Genomic DNA, 17,687 nt, shown 5'->3' on the forward strand with positions numbered 1-17,687 from the left:
GGAGAGGATGTCATTGCTTATGATCGGTGTAAACCAAGGTCCTCCCTAATGGAAAACATCCCAGTACATCTCCTATGGTCACCTTTGTTTTCCTGGTCTTAGTACCAGTGTGCTCTTGTTGTTTCAGTCTGTCTGTGGCCAGATGAATGTCTCAATGCTGTTCACTGTAAAGCAAAGATGACTGGGAGGAACAGGAATATGGGGCTTAAATAATTTATAGTTCCATGCATACATTTAAACCCAAATGAGAAGAAACGTAACTAAGACAGACTCTTTCTATTCTTGTTAAATCACCCTTCTGTAGCCTTAACTTTTCCATGGCAGATGGATAATCACAAATATGTTTGCAGAAGATGCTGAAGTATTTATGCGGCACGGAACGCACACCCAGAAGCAACTTCCTCTCAACAAGAAACAGATGAAAGCTGTCTGCAAACGTTGTATGTAGATGAAATTCCATATACCACCTTAAACTCTCATTTTGTACGCAAAAAAAAAATCTCCCGATAGCAGGTGGGAGTATTAACCACATTTTAGAAAGAAGGCTGTCTGAGGCTGCTGATAGCTCTTCAGCTGGTAGTGTCTCTGCCCCATAGAGGTAGCATGTAAGCCCTGCCACCTGACAGGTAAGCCTCTGGGATTTTTGAATGTCTCATCCAAGGCAACTGTGAGCCTCCTGTTTCCCTCACGCAAAAGATGGAGGAGGATACCCAGTCATTTTGTGTAAAAAGGGATCCTAAGGGAAAAGCTTTGTTAAATGATATAGGAGGAAAATAATTAAATTGATCTGGATGACACTGCAAAAGAAAAGCAGCTTTGTCTCCTGAGACTGTGGGAGAGTGCTATGATTTCACACCTCAGACACAATGCACTTTGGTCCCTGTCTGCCCCAAAATAAGTTGTACCTATATCACAAACACTTAAAGTTTCTTCTCATGCTTACCAAATCTCCCTGGATGTTTTAAATTGGTTTTGGATCCACCGAGTATTTAAATAAGCAGGGTTGTTAGGTTGTGTAATGATAAGATGGAAAATGTCACAGATGGTACTGAAAGTAAATTACCTCTCTTCTTCAGTCTGTCACCAGTGGTGCAAAACGTAAATAGCATGGCTGTGGACTGGGATTTTCTGTGGTTGCAGAAACTTAATGCCCTGCACTGCAAATTACAGAGTTCAGGTAGGTGGGGGGGGGAGGAGGCTAATACATGTGTGTCTAAGGCAAACAAGTGAAGTCTCTTGTTTATACCCAGTGCTGCATCCTGCTTGCCTCTCCTGATCAGAGATCTGCAGAGAAAATCAGATCATTCAGGCTGATGGACCTGGAAAGGGCTAGGGCTGTTAGACTGCATCTGTGGTGGACAGCAGACATCACTGCCCTATATTCATAGACTGTCTCCCCTTTCGCAGCTCTCTGCCCAAAAACTGTGGTTCATGTGTATTGCTTGGCCCAGGTTCCCCCATCCTGTTTTGGGCCAGAGGGCTGATAGAAGTCACTGTGCTGAAGTGCAGTGGCAGAGGGAATGCTAGGCATCAGGCTCATGGAGGCCAGGCACCTGCTCATCTTCACAATTCATCTCTTTCTTCCTCATTGCAAATGCAGGCGCTTCTTTGGCTGTTCATGAAGGGCCGGCAGCCCAGGGTCCAGACGGCATTGAACACTGTGTCTGCAACGGATTCACAAGCTGCAGGGAAGAAAAAAGGTGAGGCAGGTAACAGGCACTTCATGACATCTGAGGGATGGGTTCTGTGGTATTTACATTTGGAAGCAAGGACTATTGTCTTATCTCTGGGTACTGCAGATTTATAAATCCAGAGGTTCCCTTCTGCTGAACTGGGGGCTCTTTTCTCCCTAGGGTGGCACCAGTCTGACACTAACTTCTCGCCCCTTTCTGTTCTTGACTCTCAGGCTTTTCTGGTTGATGGATCTCTTGGGCCACTGCAAATAGCACTGTTTACTGAGCAGATTTCCAAGATCTCCACAATACTGTCTTTCCTGGCTCCCTCTCCCCTCAATTTTTCCTATAGCCACTACTAACCAATCTTTTCTGCTTTTTGGGAGTTGCCAGCCAGCATGACAATCCTACTGCAGTTGTAACAGCAGAGCTGTTGATAGTCTGCCTGACAACTAGCCCCTCTTCCCCAAAAAACAAGCCCAAAACTGCTTCTCAGTAAATAAATAGGTTAATATGAAGTCTTTTAGGGTTTACTCACTGGCAACCAACATTGACTGCTGAATGCATATGGGAAAGCCCTGCCTTGGGGCTGTCTCCTCTTGCCTCAGCCTCTCAGAGCACCTCACTCTGCTCCTGCTGCTTTAGGAGTTTGCCCAGTTGGCAGGTGTTGGAGAGCCTGTAGCGAGCCATGGGAAAACCAGGGCTTTGGTTAACTGGCACTGCTGCAGCTGGGATATTTGTGCCCACATGGAGGGAGTGCAGATGCTGTTCCCCTGCCTGCTGTCTCTGTCGTGGTGACTCAGTGGAAAGGATCCCAGATAAGAGCTGGGATGGCGGTGGTGAAGGACTGTGCGACAGGAGCTGTTCATAGCAGCACTGAGGACAGGGAGTGGCAGGTATAGAGCACAGGACAAGAGGCAGAGCAAGGGGAGGAACAGATGACTCAGAGGTTTGTTAGTTTGCAACTACCTGCGCTTCCTGCCACAACCAGGACAGAGATGATGGAGGTATTTAGTCCTACTTGGCTATGAGCAGAGGTGGCTTAGCTCAGCCAAGAAGTAAGGGCTCTGCTCCACCTTTACTCCCTAGTATTTCTGTTTCACTGCTGCAGGCAGAAAGGAGAAAGGAGAGATCTGAAAAATTTGCAGGGGGAGAATCTGAAGGAACAGGAAGAGATTGGCTGCATGAGGATTTGTGGACAGGGGTGACCATGGAAGATTTGCTGTACTTTGGCCTGTAGCGCTTATATATTAGTCCATGTCTTTGTTTTCTCTTGCTGGCCTGGACACTGTTTCCAAACATTTATCTGTGATGAAGTAGAAAGCCATCTGCACGCTCCTAGTCATGCAGCCTTACCTGTGTGCCCTAATCAGGCCTCAGGAGGAGCAGATTAGGGGAGGCTCTCCTGCCGTGGCTGACCTCTAGTAGTGGCAGGGTCTATGTTTCCTCCTTGTCATACAGTGAAGAAGTGCTTGATGTTGGCACTGTGGACTAAGAGGCAGGCTTGGACTCTTCATGAAGGTTATCAAATGCAGCCTTTACCAAAAAGCTCTCTACCAAAAAGCTTCTTGCAGTCTGAAGCTTTTAAAATTAGGCAAAACCAGGATGACTGTTGAGCTGCTGACAAGTCACTAAAAGTTTGTTAGTATGGGGGCTTCTGAGGAACCCAGCGCTGCCCACCATGGCTCAGCCCACCACCCATGTCCCTGGTGCCATCATCATCTCTTATCCGTGAACCAGATCCCAGAGAGCCCTTGTCCTTGGCTCTCCCAGTTTGTTGGGCCTTGGCCATGTGCAGGTTTCTGTGTGTGGTTTACTGGCTGTGGAAGGTTTTTTGACCACGAGAAGGTGTTTTAACTCTTGGGGAGAGCATCCAGGGGTTGAAGGAATTGCAACTAGGTTTTCTTTTTGGTGGGTTTGTTTTGGGTTTTTTGTTTGTTTGGGAGAGGGGGCAGGTTTTGGTTTGGGCTTTTTTCTTTCCACATGTGTTTTGTAATGTTTTCCAACTGTAAATAATTTAGGTCCCCAGTCTTGGGACAGAAGTGTGGGTGTAGGGGACAGATCTCAGTGTTCTCACTCATCTCTGACCCATCTGTGACAAGCATGGGGCAGATGTTCTGCTCCCTACTGCAGATTTTCGCTGCTTTTGGCAAGGAGAGAGCTCACACCCTCCCCTCCCTGCCATTGCTTGTCCCCTCCATAGGGGATGTGAGTGAGGAAGCCTACCTTCCACCTTGGAGACAAACCCAAGGCTGCGCTTGAGGTCGGAGCAGATGGAGTGGAGGCACCAGCGGAACTTGGCATCACAGCGGTACTTGTTGGCCCCACAGGTGTCGTAACAGATGTCCAGCTGGTTACAGCACTTGGTCATGGCAGGGATGCCCAAATCTAGCTGGGGAAAGAGAGGAAAGCAGTGTTCCTTGGCTGTGTCCTGGCCTCAGAATCAAGCAGTTCCAACTGGATGAGGTATTGCAGAGCCCAGCTGGATCCTTTCACAGAAGCTACTTCTGATAGCTGGGGCAGCAGGAAGGAACACATGCTTCTCCCTCACCATCTAAAGTAAGGGGCAACGGTAGTGCAGGTCCAGTACAGGACAGACCATGTTCCCTTCTTTCTGTTGCAGGGGATTAACTTCTCCTACAGAGGTGGGAAACAGCCGCTCCATGAATCTGCTAGTTCTGGTTTGTCAGAGTTCATTAGAGAGTTTCCCGTCCTTTCCAGAAGGGGCAAAGGCCCCTTTTCTCTTTCCTCCTTTTCTCACAACCTGGCAAATCCTGTTTTTTAGCTTAATAAATCCACTATAAGTGTTATTTATGCCTTATTTCTCAGAGAGACACTTATGAGGCCAAGGGCAAACGCAGCTTGATCAGGGGAGTTCTACTTGTTTGAAGGTAAACAGCAGCTTAGCTAATAACCATGGGGGTGATGGGGCAGAAGGCCTGCTTCCTTCAGAGGCTGGACTCATTAGCTTGTTGTAAATTCTTCCTCTGTTTGGCCTTCCTCATGTAATATTTAGGAGACTGTTTCTTCACTGCACTCGGTGCTTATGACTGCCTGCCTAAGGAGAACGTACTGCAGAAATGCCCAGTTTGCAGTGAAATGTAGTTTAAGGATCTAATATTACATGAAGAGTAGGATGCAAAGAGAAGGCTTTTTGGAGCAGGAATCTGCCTGATGGCTGCAGACTTCATGGGCAGCAGTAATGCGTAAGGTAAATAGTTTTTCCTGCTCTTAGAGCCTCCTGGGAGTACTTTTCCTGGTGATTCTAATATGATTTCATTAATTGCTTTTAAAATAACAGGTGGGTGCAGTGTTAAAGCTCGCAGGTTTATTTCATTGCTTGGCAGAGGCAAAAGCATGGGAGAGGGCTAAGGGCCAGGTGTAGAGAATGCCTTCAAGTATTGCTGTTTCTACATTCTGCTATGCCACTGAGCTGTCATGGAACATGTTCCCTGTCCTATCACAAGGGCACAGGATTGTTCTGGGCCTTTATAAAAATATGTTTCTCTGCTTGGCCAGGTGCCCCCTTTTCTTCTCATGGTACTAACCTGCTCAGGAAACTTTCTGTTTTGGCACCTACCAAGACAACCAGAGCAACAGCCCGGTCCTTCGTAAATGTAACTCATATCTATGTGACTGCTGTTTCACTGCCACCAGCAGTTGAAATCTTAATGCATCCCTGACTGACAGTTAGTTAGGCAGTGCTCAGACTGACATGTTTTCCTTGCTTGCTGACAGCAGACAGCTTTGTCTTCTGTCAGTCCCAGGCAGATAGCTTGTTCCCTGACACCACATAAAGTGATACTTCCTCCCTTTTCCAGAGCTCTGGCTTCAGCTGTGAAAAGAAGCCACTGCACAGGCACTGTGTAATCAGCTGAGCCTTTTCCCTCCTAATACTATTAGCTGCTTACTGTGATTAGAGAATTGCATCATTTGTGGTTGGCGGGTGTGGCAGTACATACACTTTCAGGTACCTTGAGCCCCAGGAAGTTGGAGCTACAGCCGTTGGGTTCCTGTGGTTTGTAGTGAGGTCGTGGCATTGGAGCTTTCCCTGAGAAAGAAAGGAAAAATGTTACGAAAGCAAATCTTCCCAGCAGCAGCACCACCAAAAAGTAGGAGTGTCAGGCAGCTCCCCTGTGGTCTGCATCCCCAAACATTTCACTCTCCCAGGAGATGCAAGGAGGAAAGGATAGGTACTAGATCTGGCTGTGACTTAGGTTTCTCTATACTGTTCCTTGATGTCTATTCAGTGCTTGTTCTGTTTCTGTCCCAGCTGGGTTTATGAAAGGGATATCTCAAATGCAGAGTGAGGTGTTAAGATATTTTGAGGTGCTAAAACAAGACATTTAAACCCTGCTCTGGGAAAACTTTGCGAGCTGAGTGAGCACTCCAACAAATGTGTGTGAGTTGAGCCTTTTGTAGGTCCATCACCTCTAGGGCAAAGTTTCTACTTCCCTGAGCACCACTACAGAATTTAAATAGACATAAAATGGATGTAATTTAGCCCTTGAGGCAGGGTTGAGTTCTTTTAAACTCCATTTCCACTGTTTTCTTGTCAGCACTGATCATCATTTAAGGTGCTTTTCCCTTTTTTCTGTCTGGGTCCTCAAAATACCAGTGGTTAAATAGAGGCATAAATCTACCATATTCTTGAGAAGACCTCACAGACAAATGCATCAAAAAGTCTTATGCAAGAATGTTCCCAGCACCTTCTAAATTAAAAATTGCTGGAGTGCTTTTCCTTGAACAACAGATTTGCAACAAATAAGCAACAAATGAGCAACAAACTGAAATAGCTGAGGGATGCCAATGCTGTTTTCTCCAGCCCTACAGAAATACAGTATGCACCAAGGATTTGGCTGTACACAGGCCAGGGTAAAGCTCTAGCTGACACTGCCGCCAGGTGATGGCATTTGTGTGGGAAAGTATTTCTCATTACAGCAGTTACCTATGGTGTTTCTACCTGTGTACTTTTGAATAGGCCAGATTTGCTTCCTGCTCCAGATACAATTTTCTAGTGCAAAAAGTGCTGTTATTTTTAGCAGGTGGAGCTGTCTTAGCAGTAGACAAAGAGCACAAATCACTTGGTTGCAGTGCACCATCAGTATGGGATTACTTTTGCACCAAAACATAACTGAGGTAACTGAGTTACGTGGATACAAGGATGACTTCTGAGTTTACTGACACATTGCATAATACAGTATTTTGGTGGTTATGCTAAGGAGAGAAGGAATTATGCCTGTGTATGGTCTGAACCTATATCCCTAGGCTCCTAAGAAATGTAATGAGAGGAGGGCTGCACCCAGGTCTTGGTGCAATTCACAGCATAGTTGCTCTTTTGGAAAGGCGTGAGAATTGGACTCAGAATTCAAATTTCCTGAGCTGAGGCAGGAGGCAGACGAAAGTTCAAAGTCCAAGGTGGGTTTTGCAGGGCAGGGTCAAATTTTAATGATTTGCTTGTAATATTGACAAATTATCTTTCTGCAGCACATTGTCAATTAATGGGATAAGGTGGCAATTCAGTGTAGGAGTGGGACTGCTTGGAGATATGGAGATAATTGTGTTTCCAGAGAAAACCTTCCATTAAGCTGAAGGTACAGCTATTATGGCTTAGAAAGTTGTCCTGGGGAAAAAAATCTTACATGAGAATTGTGATCAACAAAACATGAACTACATTCACAATGAGCCCTTGCTGGAAACCTCTCCTCTTCCTCCCTAAAAAACAGTTTAATCATTTGTAAAGTGCCCTTTGGTGAACCCTCTCTCAGCTAAAGTCCAAGACACCAAAATTAACCTCTCTCCCATATCTTGCTTTCTAGTTAACAGTAAAACAAAAGCAAAGAAGAAATAATAGGCATTCCTGACTCTACATGACCATACACTCTGTGCTCTTGTTATCATCTGTTTCTTGACCATCCTTACAGCCACTTCTGTGGTGGGGGAAGGGACTTGGTGGGTTACACTGGCTGTTTGCTAGCTATGTTTCACCAAAGGCTGACATCTGTCTGCTTGCTGCAGGGCATAGCTGGGATGAAGAAGAGAGCTGCAGGCACAGCAGGACCTGCATGGCAGCATGCTGAAGGGTGATGCTGATGTGTAAAAGCACAGCATTGCTGAGGAAGCCTGTTATTTGCAAGGAGTTTTATTTCAGGGCATTTTCTTGTCAGCACAACCTTAGAGGAGGACTGAAGTTGGGTTCCTAATGGAAGCAAGTTTCCCTGATGCATTTTAATATCTTCAGGCTGTTGTAGCTATGCCAAGAGACTGGAAAACAGCCAGCTGACTAGAACAGCCACTGGCCATGCAGGAGGTCTCAGACACTGCAGTACTGGCACACTGGCAGGGGGAAGTGAATGTATTTCAGGATGAATAGATGGTCTTGGGGCTCCTTACTGTTGTGAGTGGCCCATTGTTACTTCTCTGCCCCAGGCAAGCAGGCTTTGAGCAGACATTGTCCTGTGTAGCACAGCTGTGTTGGAGTGCCTGACTTTGAAGGCTCTTTGCTCACAGCCTGGATGTGCCTCTTTATGTGAAGCCCCTCAGGACTAAATTCTGGGCAAGATGTTGAAGTCCTGCCTGCCCAGACAGCTCAAGGAAGCTGTCAAGGGATTTACCCCCAGTTCAGGCTGTTTCCCACCCTGAGATGCCCAGAGAGATTTTGTAAGGAGGAGGAGGTATTTGTCAGCAATTGCTAGCGTTAATTCTAATGCCCTGATTTAAGGGAGTAATCCATCAAGTTGTTTGTTTTCAGACCTCACTAGCTGCTGAAAAATCAAGAGTCTTACAGCCAGAAGAGCCAAGTACTGTGTGCTCAGCTGAAGATAGATGTGGCAATCACAGGTGAGTCCTGACCTTTGTTATGGCAAAATAAGCTATTATTGGTGTCTCAGCTGCAATGAAAGAAGTAGAAGGCAAAATTTTTGCTTTGTGCCTGGGGAAAAAGTAATTGGGCCCTGATTCAGCAGAAAGATGGTAAAGATGGTTTGTGTTCATTCTTCTGGGCACAGACTGGGTCTCCCTGGTTTGGTATCATCCCTACATCCCCTCTACTTGCAGCCTGCAATGTTTGGGCTAGAGACCAGCAGGGACAAATAGTTCTGGAAGGGTCCAGCAAGACCTTTAGAGTCACTTGGGCAGTGTTTCAATAGTTTCCTCCTTCAGCCTTGATTAATGAGTTGTTCAGCAGAGGATGAGAACAGCACTAACGATGTGCTTGTTTGTTTTCCTTTCTAGGTAACACATTTTTCCAGTAAGATGCAGAATGCTCTCAGGGAGCAGGCAGGCATTTGTGCCACCACCCTGTGGAGATGCTCTTCCCTCTGCCCAGAGTGCAAAGCTGGGGCAGCAGGAGCAGGGAGAGCCCCAGCCTTGTGATAAGCCTAGAGTGACCACTTCTGCAGGACTTGGTGAGTCCCAAGACTCCTTGAACTGAGCTCTGATACCAGCCTTCACAAACCTTCCCTCAGGCCCACAGCAGTCCCAGCCATGCTATGGCCACTACAGGGTTTTCAGTCACTACGTTAAGAAGGGCAAATCCCCTTCTGCTCTGCGTTTGGAATGTGGTGTGGACCTAAAGGGAGGTTATCACACACAGTGTGGGGCTGCCATGCTGTGGGCCTTGGGATGGGCTGTCTGGTGGGCAAATGGGCTCATCCTGTGTGCTGGGGCAATGCTGTGGTGTGCAGGGGGTCTCCTCTAGACATTGTGCCCCTGGAGTGCACACTGCCCCCAGTGGGCTCCACAGAGCGGCCATGGCCCTCCGGAGCTGCTGTGGAGAGGCAGCCCTAGCTGGGGAATGTCATGGGGCCCTGGGATGAGGGACCGGGGCTGCTGTGGGACAGAGGCGCTTGGCTCCCTGCAGGTCTGTGGGGCTGAGGTGCCTGGCCTGGTGCTCCCTGTTTTCTGTTAGCATGGGCCTGGGGAGCAGAGCAAAACAGATCAGATATATACATGTTATTTAAAAACAAGACATAGCAAAAAGAAAAAGAAGACAAAAAAACCAAAACAAAACCAAACCCACTTGAAAGCTGATTTTAAACTTTCTTTGTAGCCTTATTTTGGCTAAAGGTGGCCCATCTGCCCTCTCGTCCTGACAGGCAGCTCATGTCCCAGCCCTGCAGCATCTGTTCCTCCCAGCACCCTTGCTACTGGACTGGGAGGAGCAGGAGATGCTTCCCTTGGCTGCATCTGTCAGGGCAGCAATACAGACAACCCTGTGCAGGCTGGAGACGTGCAGCACAGAATGCAGCTCATGCTCTGGAAGAAATGGGATGCATACAGACCAAAACTGAGTTGGTGGGGTCTTTCTAAAGCATGGAGTCTTTGTCTGTGAAAACCACAGCTCAGGGAAGGAGAGGGGTTGAAATCACCTCTGTGCTCACAAGCACCCTGCCCAGGCAGTCACGAAGGGTGTGAGGTGAAGCTGGGGGGAAAAGGGCTAGCAGGTAGTTGTGGATGGGCTGGCTGAGTTGGCTGAAAACAGTTATTGCTGTGGGGACAGTTGTAGGGACATAGGGAGAGGACACAACTCTGTAAGAATCCTCCTTCCTGTTCCCAAACAGGTCCTGCTGCACCTCTGTGCGCCTGGTTCCCTGCCCTGCTCTCCCCAGGATGTCATCCCCTTTGTCCTGACCCCAGGAAAAACTCTTTCTTTTTGGTAAATCATTCTAAAGTCCAAGGCAAGCAGCAGCTGCCTCGTTCTGCCTTGAGTACTAAAGGTTCCTCCATGCTGACTGCATGTCTTGTGTGCCTTCCTGTTATCTCTCCTCCTCCATCCCACTTATTAACCAGCTTGCAACTGTTGAACAATGACACTCTGAAGATTGCTGAGATTAGGGCAATACTAAACCTTTTCTGAGTTAGGCATGCACAGCCTGCTCGTCCTCCCCTCCAGGGCCTCACTGGTGTTTCTCTCCAGCGGTCTGGGCAGCCTGGTCACCTACTGCCCTTCCTGTAAAACCTAAATATCCTCTCCTCTTGTCCCCTTGCACACAGCACAGTGGCTTCAAGATCAGGCTCTCGGTTCTCGGTGAGAGGGGAAGATGAGGGTCAGTGCCCTGGTGCTGGCACTAGCAGGGAAGCTGTGACTCTGCAGTGACTTTTCTGTGCTGAGCAGAGCAAGGGTCAGGTTACGGATAGGAGCTTAGGGTGGTCTTGGGGAAGGGAGAGCGCAAGAGAGGGAAGGGCAAGGAGGGAGGAGCCAGCAGGAGCGGTGTTCACTTACCGTATCGACATCTGTACTGACATACTCCATTTTTTCCCCCAAGCAGTTCCAAGAAGGAGTCAAAGTAGCTGTTAACTGTTTCAAAGCTGTCCCGGATGGTCTCGATGCCCCAGTCTGAATAGGATGACTCTGCCTGGGAAGCTGGGTGGACAGTGTTCACCTGTGTTGCTTCTTCTGTGCATTGCCCTAAGCCCAGCGTCAGGCACAGAGCCACTGCCTTGAAAAGCAGCCACATGCTGCAGTCCAGATCCAGGCCCCAGAGCCCTCGTCCAGGCAGATGTGCAGGCGGGGAGGAGTGGGAGTGAGCTGTGGCGTGCAGGAGGCAGGTAAGCACCCCTCTGCTGTGGACTTTGTGCCAAGGGAGCCGGCACGCGGTCACCACAGTCAGAGTGCAAAGTGCACAGCAGGGATTTGGAACAAGTTCATCTCGCAGAGAAACACCGTGGAGTGCGTTTGCACAATCCCACTGGAGCCCTGCAGCACCAGGAGGGACTGCGGGCCTGCCTGCACGCAGGAGACCCTCTGCCTGCCCCACCGAGGCACTGCCTGGGCTGCCCTGCTCTCTCCCCAGCCTGCTGGGAGATGAAGAGTATCTCTGTCCAAAATTTTCTGCTGCTCGGGCAATGGCAGTAACGGGTCAGCAGCAGGCTGGGGAGCACCCGTTGCCTTTCTCCTGGGCACATAATGGGTGGGGTGAGGCACAGCCCTAGTCTAGCTGCTGTGGGAGAGACTGCTCCTAGCAAACCTGAGGGACCGCAGGGATGACACACGTGCCATGTGAAGGCCCTTTCCAGGCCTGCATGCCTAGGGCAGAAGAGGGTGGCAAAGCAAGCCATGTCCTGCTCTGCTGTGGCTAGAGGGTGCTGTTGGGCCTCACAGGAGTTGATCCAGCAGCTAAGGAGTAGTTTGGGTTTAGAAACACTGCATTCAGGGTGACCCCTTGGTGTGTCCCCCCAGTTACGGGATCAGTGATGCAGATGAGTATTGGCCTTTGATGGGACTCCTGCAGGCTGATGTTAGATGGCTGGTGTTACAGCTTTTGTGTAATGCTAGTGCAGCCGAATTAAACGTGTTGCATAGGTGGCCCTCGGCAGGGGAGAGCTGGCACCAAAGCCCAAGTCAGGTAACAGGCCTGTGGTCAGCTGCAGGTCCCGGCTAGGACTGGCCTGTCAGGACCTGGGGCCTGCGCAGCCAGTGGAGGCTTCAAATAAGTTACTCATGAAAAGAAACCAACGAAATGAACACCAGCAGCGAAAGACAACACAAACTACTCATAAAGAGCAGGGAAGGCTGCTCATGAGAACCTTTCTGGATGTGCCCCAGCGCGGGACTGCCTCTCAGAAACAGCCACTGTGCAGCCGATGGGCAAATCGGCCGCTCTCTGTGGGCCCCAGCAGCAAACTTCAGTAGCCATTTCTGTGTGATTGGCTGGGCTGCCGAGTGGAGACTCCCTAGAGGCAATCGGAGCTGGGCAATGGGACTTCTGAATACGTGGCAAATGTAAGTGCAAGTTCTGACGTTTTACTGTTTTGAAGGACACTTGGCCCCACTGTATCGTTACTTCTGAAGCACCAGAGCTGTGCGGCACCTGTCTGCCTGCATCCTTCTGCATATGGCCATGTGTTTGTTATGTGCTCCAGACGTGGCGTAAAGAGGAGAGAGCACAGCCAAGTCTTGGTTTCTCAGGTAAGTCAGGAAGCAGGGAAAAGAAGCAAACAAGCTGTCTGGTCCTTTTCCTGTGAAATGGTGTGAAGCCAGAGCCAGCTGCTGCCTTCTTGCTTCATCTGGTCTGATGCCCATCACTGACCGCGTTCCTGTTCTGTGCCCCTCAGGAGGGGCATGCGAGGGTTCCCCAGGTATCAGCCAGAGGTGATTTGGGTGTACAGCTACAGCTGATACTGTGCGATGCCTCCCTGAATGCCGCCTCATAGGCGGAGCTGTGCACCACTGTTCCAGACTGTGGGAGGAAGCTTGGCTGAGTTACTGGATAAGAGGACATAAAAGGTGTGCGGGAGGCTCTGAGGAAACCTCAAACCTGCTCTGTTTTTTGGGAGAGCGGCAGAGAGTGCTGGGAAGGGAGGCTGGCAGTGCCGTTACTGCAGACAAGGAAGTGGAGCACTGTAATGCCTGGTGATAATTAGGGTAAAGTTTTGCATTAAGCTAAAGGTGCCAGGTTACTACTAGATACGGTGTGTTCCCTGGAGCCTGGAAACCAGTAAGTCTCTGCCTCTAGTGAGCCTTTCTTGAACATCGAGTCAGTGGGGACACTTGTGAAGTGAGGGCTTCCCTGCAGGAGCACTTTGCAGGGCAGGACTGGAGAGCTCGGGCCTGTCCTGCTGCTCACCGTGCTGGGGACTGGGCTGTCAGTCCTGGGTGGAAATGGGCTGCTGTCCCTGGAATTTGTTGTCAAGGAGCCTCAGTGAAGGGAAAACCAGGTTCAACAGTCCCACATGTGTCTTGCAGTGAGTGGAGCTGTTCGTGGCTGCTGGCTGAGTCCCTGCCCTGTGTGACGTGCTGGTTTGCAGCCCTAGTGCTCCCCACCCTGAGAAATGGCCTGGCAGGAATTAATGTGAAAAAGAGCAAAGCAGCTCTTCAGAATTAGCTTGGAAACACTGTGCGGAGCCCCTGGGCAGCTGTGCTTGGTGGCATGCTTTTATGTGGAGCCGTTTAGGGTTGCTCTGGATGCAATTCCAGAACATGGCTTTCCTTGTTATCCCTTTTCCCTGGTGGCTGATCCATGTGCTGCTCCATGGAAGCGGGGGGGGAATACCATCAGGACTGCAGAGGATGGAGTGTGAAGCCCAGGCTATTCGCAAAATCAATTGGAATTAATTAGGAAAGCTGATCAGGACAGGGGGAGCAGCTGGCAAAGTGCAGGGCCTGGGAAAAGGAGTCGGAAACTTTACTGTGAATTCATTGCTTGTTGTCCTGAAGTAGAAGTCTGAATAAAAAAAGCAGTCTAACTGCTCTCCCCAAATGTGGCTGCCCCTTTGCCCTGCCCCGGGGATGAGCTGCTCTCCTTCCTTCCTCCTCCTTCCTTCCACCCCGCCCCACACCAGTCTCCAGAGACGTTTTCAGTCCAGCTGCAAATAGCTTGGTCAAGATCTGAAGACTAGGAAAAACGTAGGGTTGAGTAAAGCTAGCAAACGCCTAACAACACCTCCCCACACACACAGTTGCTGCAGGGAATTGCTGCCCAGGCTCAGCAGCAGCTCGAGTGAGGGCTGCCTGAAGCAGTTGTGCACAGCAGGTACCTGCAGGTTGTCTGACTCTGCTTTGACCCGCAGTGGTTTAAAATACTCCCTCCCTATGCCAATTATTCTCTCTCTGAAGATTTGAGAGACTCAGATGCTGTGTGCCACAAAGGTGAACTCTGACAACTGGTTTCTGAACCTCATCTTGACCTCAGGGTAAGCAGCTCCTGACTCCATGCATTCATTTCTGACTCTGTAATGCTTAAATATAGAGCAGTCCTCAGGCTGCAATGAGTCATTCACCCCTAATGACACTATCAGACTGTTGGCAGCCGCTCCTGTCAGGCAGGAGGTTGATCTACTCCACAGGGCAGATGTCCCTCCTACAAGTGGGATGTGCCTGTGTCCCCCCCATGCTAATGGTAGTGAACCCCTTCCTGGAAGAAGCTGGAAACCCTCTTGACTTTGCATTATCAGCCAAACCAAAGCAAGAACTGACACTTGTGCGGATCCTGGCTTTGGCAGGATCCTTCTGTGTTCTGCTGGGGACATGGGGGAGGATAGAGGATCTGAGCTCTTTTTCTAGAAGTTTTGGCCAGCTCAGTTAGTTGCTGGTTGATGTTTCAGCACAGCTTAAGTAAGGGGAGCAGGCAGCTTGTAGTTAAGGTTAGTGGGTAGTCGTCTGTGATTGTTTCAAAGCCTGGTTTGGGAGCCAGATGACTCACTGGTTATCAGAACCACAAATGCAGCTTGATGATGAAACACAGCTTGATGGTGAGTCCCTCAGAGTCAGGTCAGAGTCCAGAGCTGGAGGATGGGTGGAGGGTTAACCCTCTCCGTCAGCAAGGAAGCACTCAAGTTCGTGCTTTGGTCCAGTTTCCAGGGGTCCCTGGACAGATGACTTCAGCCTGGTGCTGCTTCTCCCCATCTTTAGGTGCTGATACTGCCAGACCCTTTACTTTGTCTTGTCCTGCCCTGAGGCAACTCACAGGCCTTTTTCCCTCTCTCTGACCCTACCCAGCCTTGTTTAGCTGCAGCTGCTGCAGTTCCTACCCACGCAGGGTTCCTCCCATGGTCATGATCCCCATGGGTTGTGCTCCAGCTACAGCTGTGCTGGAAGAGCCCTAGATACCCAGGCAGAATGGGTGGGAAGCCACAGCGCGTAAGTGCTGGTTAGAGGTAGCATAGGGCTGAACCACAATCCTTCCTCCATGGGAGAAGGCAAAATCCACCCAAGCCTGGGTAGGTGCCTCAGGCTGCCTGCAGACAATAGGGCAGCCCCTCTCTTGTTGTACAAGGGGAGAAGGTTCTGAGGTGCATCTCGCCTCATGAGGACTCTCTGCTACCCTGTGCTCTGGCTTGGCAATAGCAGCTTGGGGGCCAGGCTGGCAGCATGAGCTTCACACCTTTTTGCAAAGAGGTAGGCCTGCTGCAGTGTCCCCAGGCAGGGAGGCAGCCTGCAGGCACCCCAGAAAGCTCAGAGACTTAGAGCAAGCCCTGTCCTCCAGCAGGACAGAGCCATCCAGCTACTCACATTCTCCTGGCATTGACCCACCTTGGTGAGGGTGCAGCAGTTCAGCAGCATGCACCGAGGAGGAACTGGGGATGGAATTAATTCACATTTCTAAAATGAAAATTAAACTGCTCATATGCTTTAGACCAGTTTCCTATCCTGTGGCTGCCGAACTGTGAGCACATTAGCTGTGTCCCTGGGCTGCAAGGGGAAGGGAGTGCAGGTCCGTGACTGCAAGCCAAGTGCTCCATCAGCAATGCAGGGCTCTGTTCCACAGGGCTTCTAACTAGCCCTCACTGTGTTCTTTTTGCAGGTTCCTGAGGGGACCACAAACGAAGTCCAAGCTCCCCTGTTCTGAAGCACAGAACAACCACAGTGATATGAACTGTGGATGTCTCTATCATGGCAGACATGAGCCTGCCCTGCCTACATGTAGCGCACTGTCTTCTTGTCCTGTTGTTGGTGTCTGGGCTGTAGGTACAGGCTCATTCTTCCTCTCTTGTGAGTAACTGGTTGTTTGGCCTGTTGGCTCCAGGAGTTATTTATTGTCCCTGCAAAAGGGTCTCTCAGCAGCTGACCCTGTGCTGTGCCCGTTTTGTTTCAAACCAGGGATTCATGCAGTTCCCCCATTAGTGTTAAACCCCACACCAGCTACTGCCATAAATCACTGCACTGGGGAGACAAAGCAGCTGAGTCATGTCCTGCCCCAGGAGCAGTTCAGCTCCTGTTCATACATGTTGTGCAGAGCATGATTTCAGTCCAGCCTTGTCACCTGCCCTTCCCCTTAGCAGCCATCAGTGCTGTGTTTCCAACTGACAAAGTCCCGCTCCAAGAACACGTTTCATAGTACTTTGTGGTGTGAGCATCTTTGGCACCTGTCCACCTAGGTTATGATGTGAAACAAATGAGCTCAGTATCCAGGAAACACATGTGGTGATAAAAGTATGTCATCAGATTTACAACAGCCATATATGAGGAGAGTTTGATGTGGAGGATTTTTCACTGCTGCTGGCAGTGGCTTTTATTTTAAGCCTTTTTTTTTTTTTTTACATTAAAAATTTAATTACACAAAAAATCAACAGTAAGGCAGTATTCGTTGTCAGTCACTGTGAGCCAGTTTTCAGTCATCTTTAATACAAAACTAGAGTCACACAGGAGCCATGCCCTTGATCCAAAAGCCCTTTGAGAAATGAAGGGGTAAGGGAGAAAGCAGCAGCACCACCTGTAATCCCTTACACAGTGTTGGGTGCACGAATACTACTGCAGCGGAGGAGGAAATAGGATTGTCTGTAGTTTAAAACCATTAAGGGTACCCTTTCTCTTCCAATGATCTGGCAACATTTCAGCCTGACATGCCTCAGCAGGCTGGAGTTTTAGTTTTGGGGGAGTTTTATTTCTTTTTAGACCAAGTCAAATTCCCCCCCCCCCCCCCCCCCCCCCCCAAGACAACTATTTTTCTTCCCCAGAGAACTGCAGGTCATAGAGTAGTTCAATGATTTAAAAAGTGACACACTGAAGGTTGGACTTAGATTATCTTAAAGGTCTTTTCCAACCTAGTTGATTCTATAAGTCTAAACCATTTTTACTCCCCAAGCAATGCTTCTTAGAGAACATTCCTAAAATGCTGTTTAAGACTGGAGATACTTGCGATGGCTGAGGCGAGGGAGGGAACCATTTATTCAACTTCCGTAGAGGTTGCACAGCTTCTCTCAAGCTTTTCAGGTTTTAGTGCCAGTTCAAGAGAGATGGGAGGAAAAAAACCCACTGCTTAATATAACAAACCTGTGATTTCTCTGTGGTTCAACCCTTCCTTTCTTCATTCAACATGCAGGATGCCACAGTGTTTCTTCCACTACAGCAGCACCTACAGCGGTCACACTGACACTTTTAATTCAGTATTTCTTGCTTACCTCAGGTAAACTTTTCATAATTTTTATGTGTCAAGTAACTCCTCTACTCACTTTAGGAAGGAAAACAAAAATGTCTTTTCTGTGATGGCAAAACCAGAGGTTTTCTGAATGTGGTCACAGTGGTAATACATGGATTTTTTTGACTGGCTTTTCCAAAAGCAGTTACAGATGCTT

General features: G+C 49.1%; 1 protein-coding gene and 1 long non-coding RNA gene across 3 annotated transcripts; one reads left to right on the forward strand and one right to left on the reverse strand.

Moving 5' to 3' along the window:
* Positions 1-426: 426 nt before the first annotated feature.
* Positions 427-11,262, reverse strand: PLA2G12B (phospholipase A2 group XIIB). 2 transcript variants are annotated; one of them, XM_057403369.1, is made up of 4 exons: positions 10,897-11,262; positions 5,648-5,724; positions 3,900-4,065; positions 427-1,682 (listed from the first exon to the last, which is right to left on the reverse strand). In XM_057403369.1, the coding sequence occupies exons 1-4, from the start codon at positions 11,129-11,131 to the stop codon at positions 1,564-1,566; spliced, it is 597 nt and encodes a 198-aa protein (XP_057259352.1). In that variant the 5' UTR covers positions 11,132-11,262; the 3' UTR covers positions 427-1,563. The 2 variants fall into 2 exon arrangements, with proteins under 2 accessions (XP_057259352.1, XP_057259351.1); XM_057403368.1 differs by having other exon boundaries at positions 5,636-5,724; positions 10,897-11,261.
* Positions 8,326-10,482, forward strand: LOC130596083 (uncharacterized). The gene is made up of 3 exons (XR_008971459.1): positions 8,326-8,513; positions 8,907-9,079; positions 10,235-10,482. It is a non-coding gene; the product is annotated as an uncharacterized LOC130596083 (long non-coding RNA).
* Positions 11,263-17,687: the final 6,425 nt, after the last annotated feature.

The sequence above is a fragment of the Pezoporus wallicus genome, unplaced genomic scaffold, assembly GCF_028554395.1.
Source record: "Pezoporus wallicus isolate ANWC-B61680 ecotype Strahan unplaced genomic scaffold, APGP_CSIRO_Pwel_v1 contig_4264, whole genome shotgun sequence".
NCBI classification, from domain to species: domain Eukaryota; kingdom Metazoa; phylum Chordata; class Aves; order Psittaciformes; family Psittacidae; genus Pezoporus; species Pezoporus wallicus.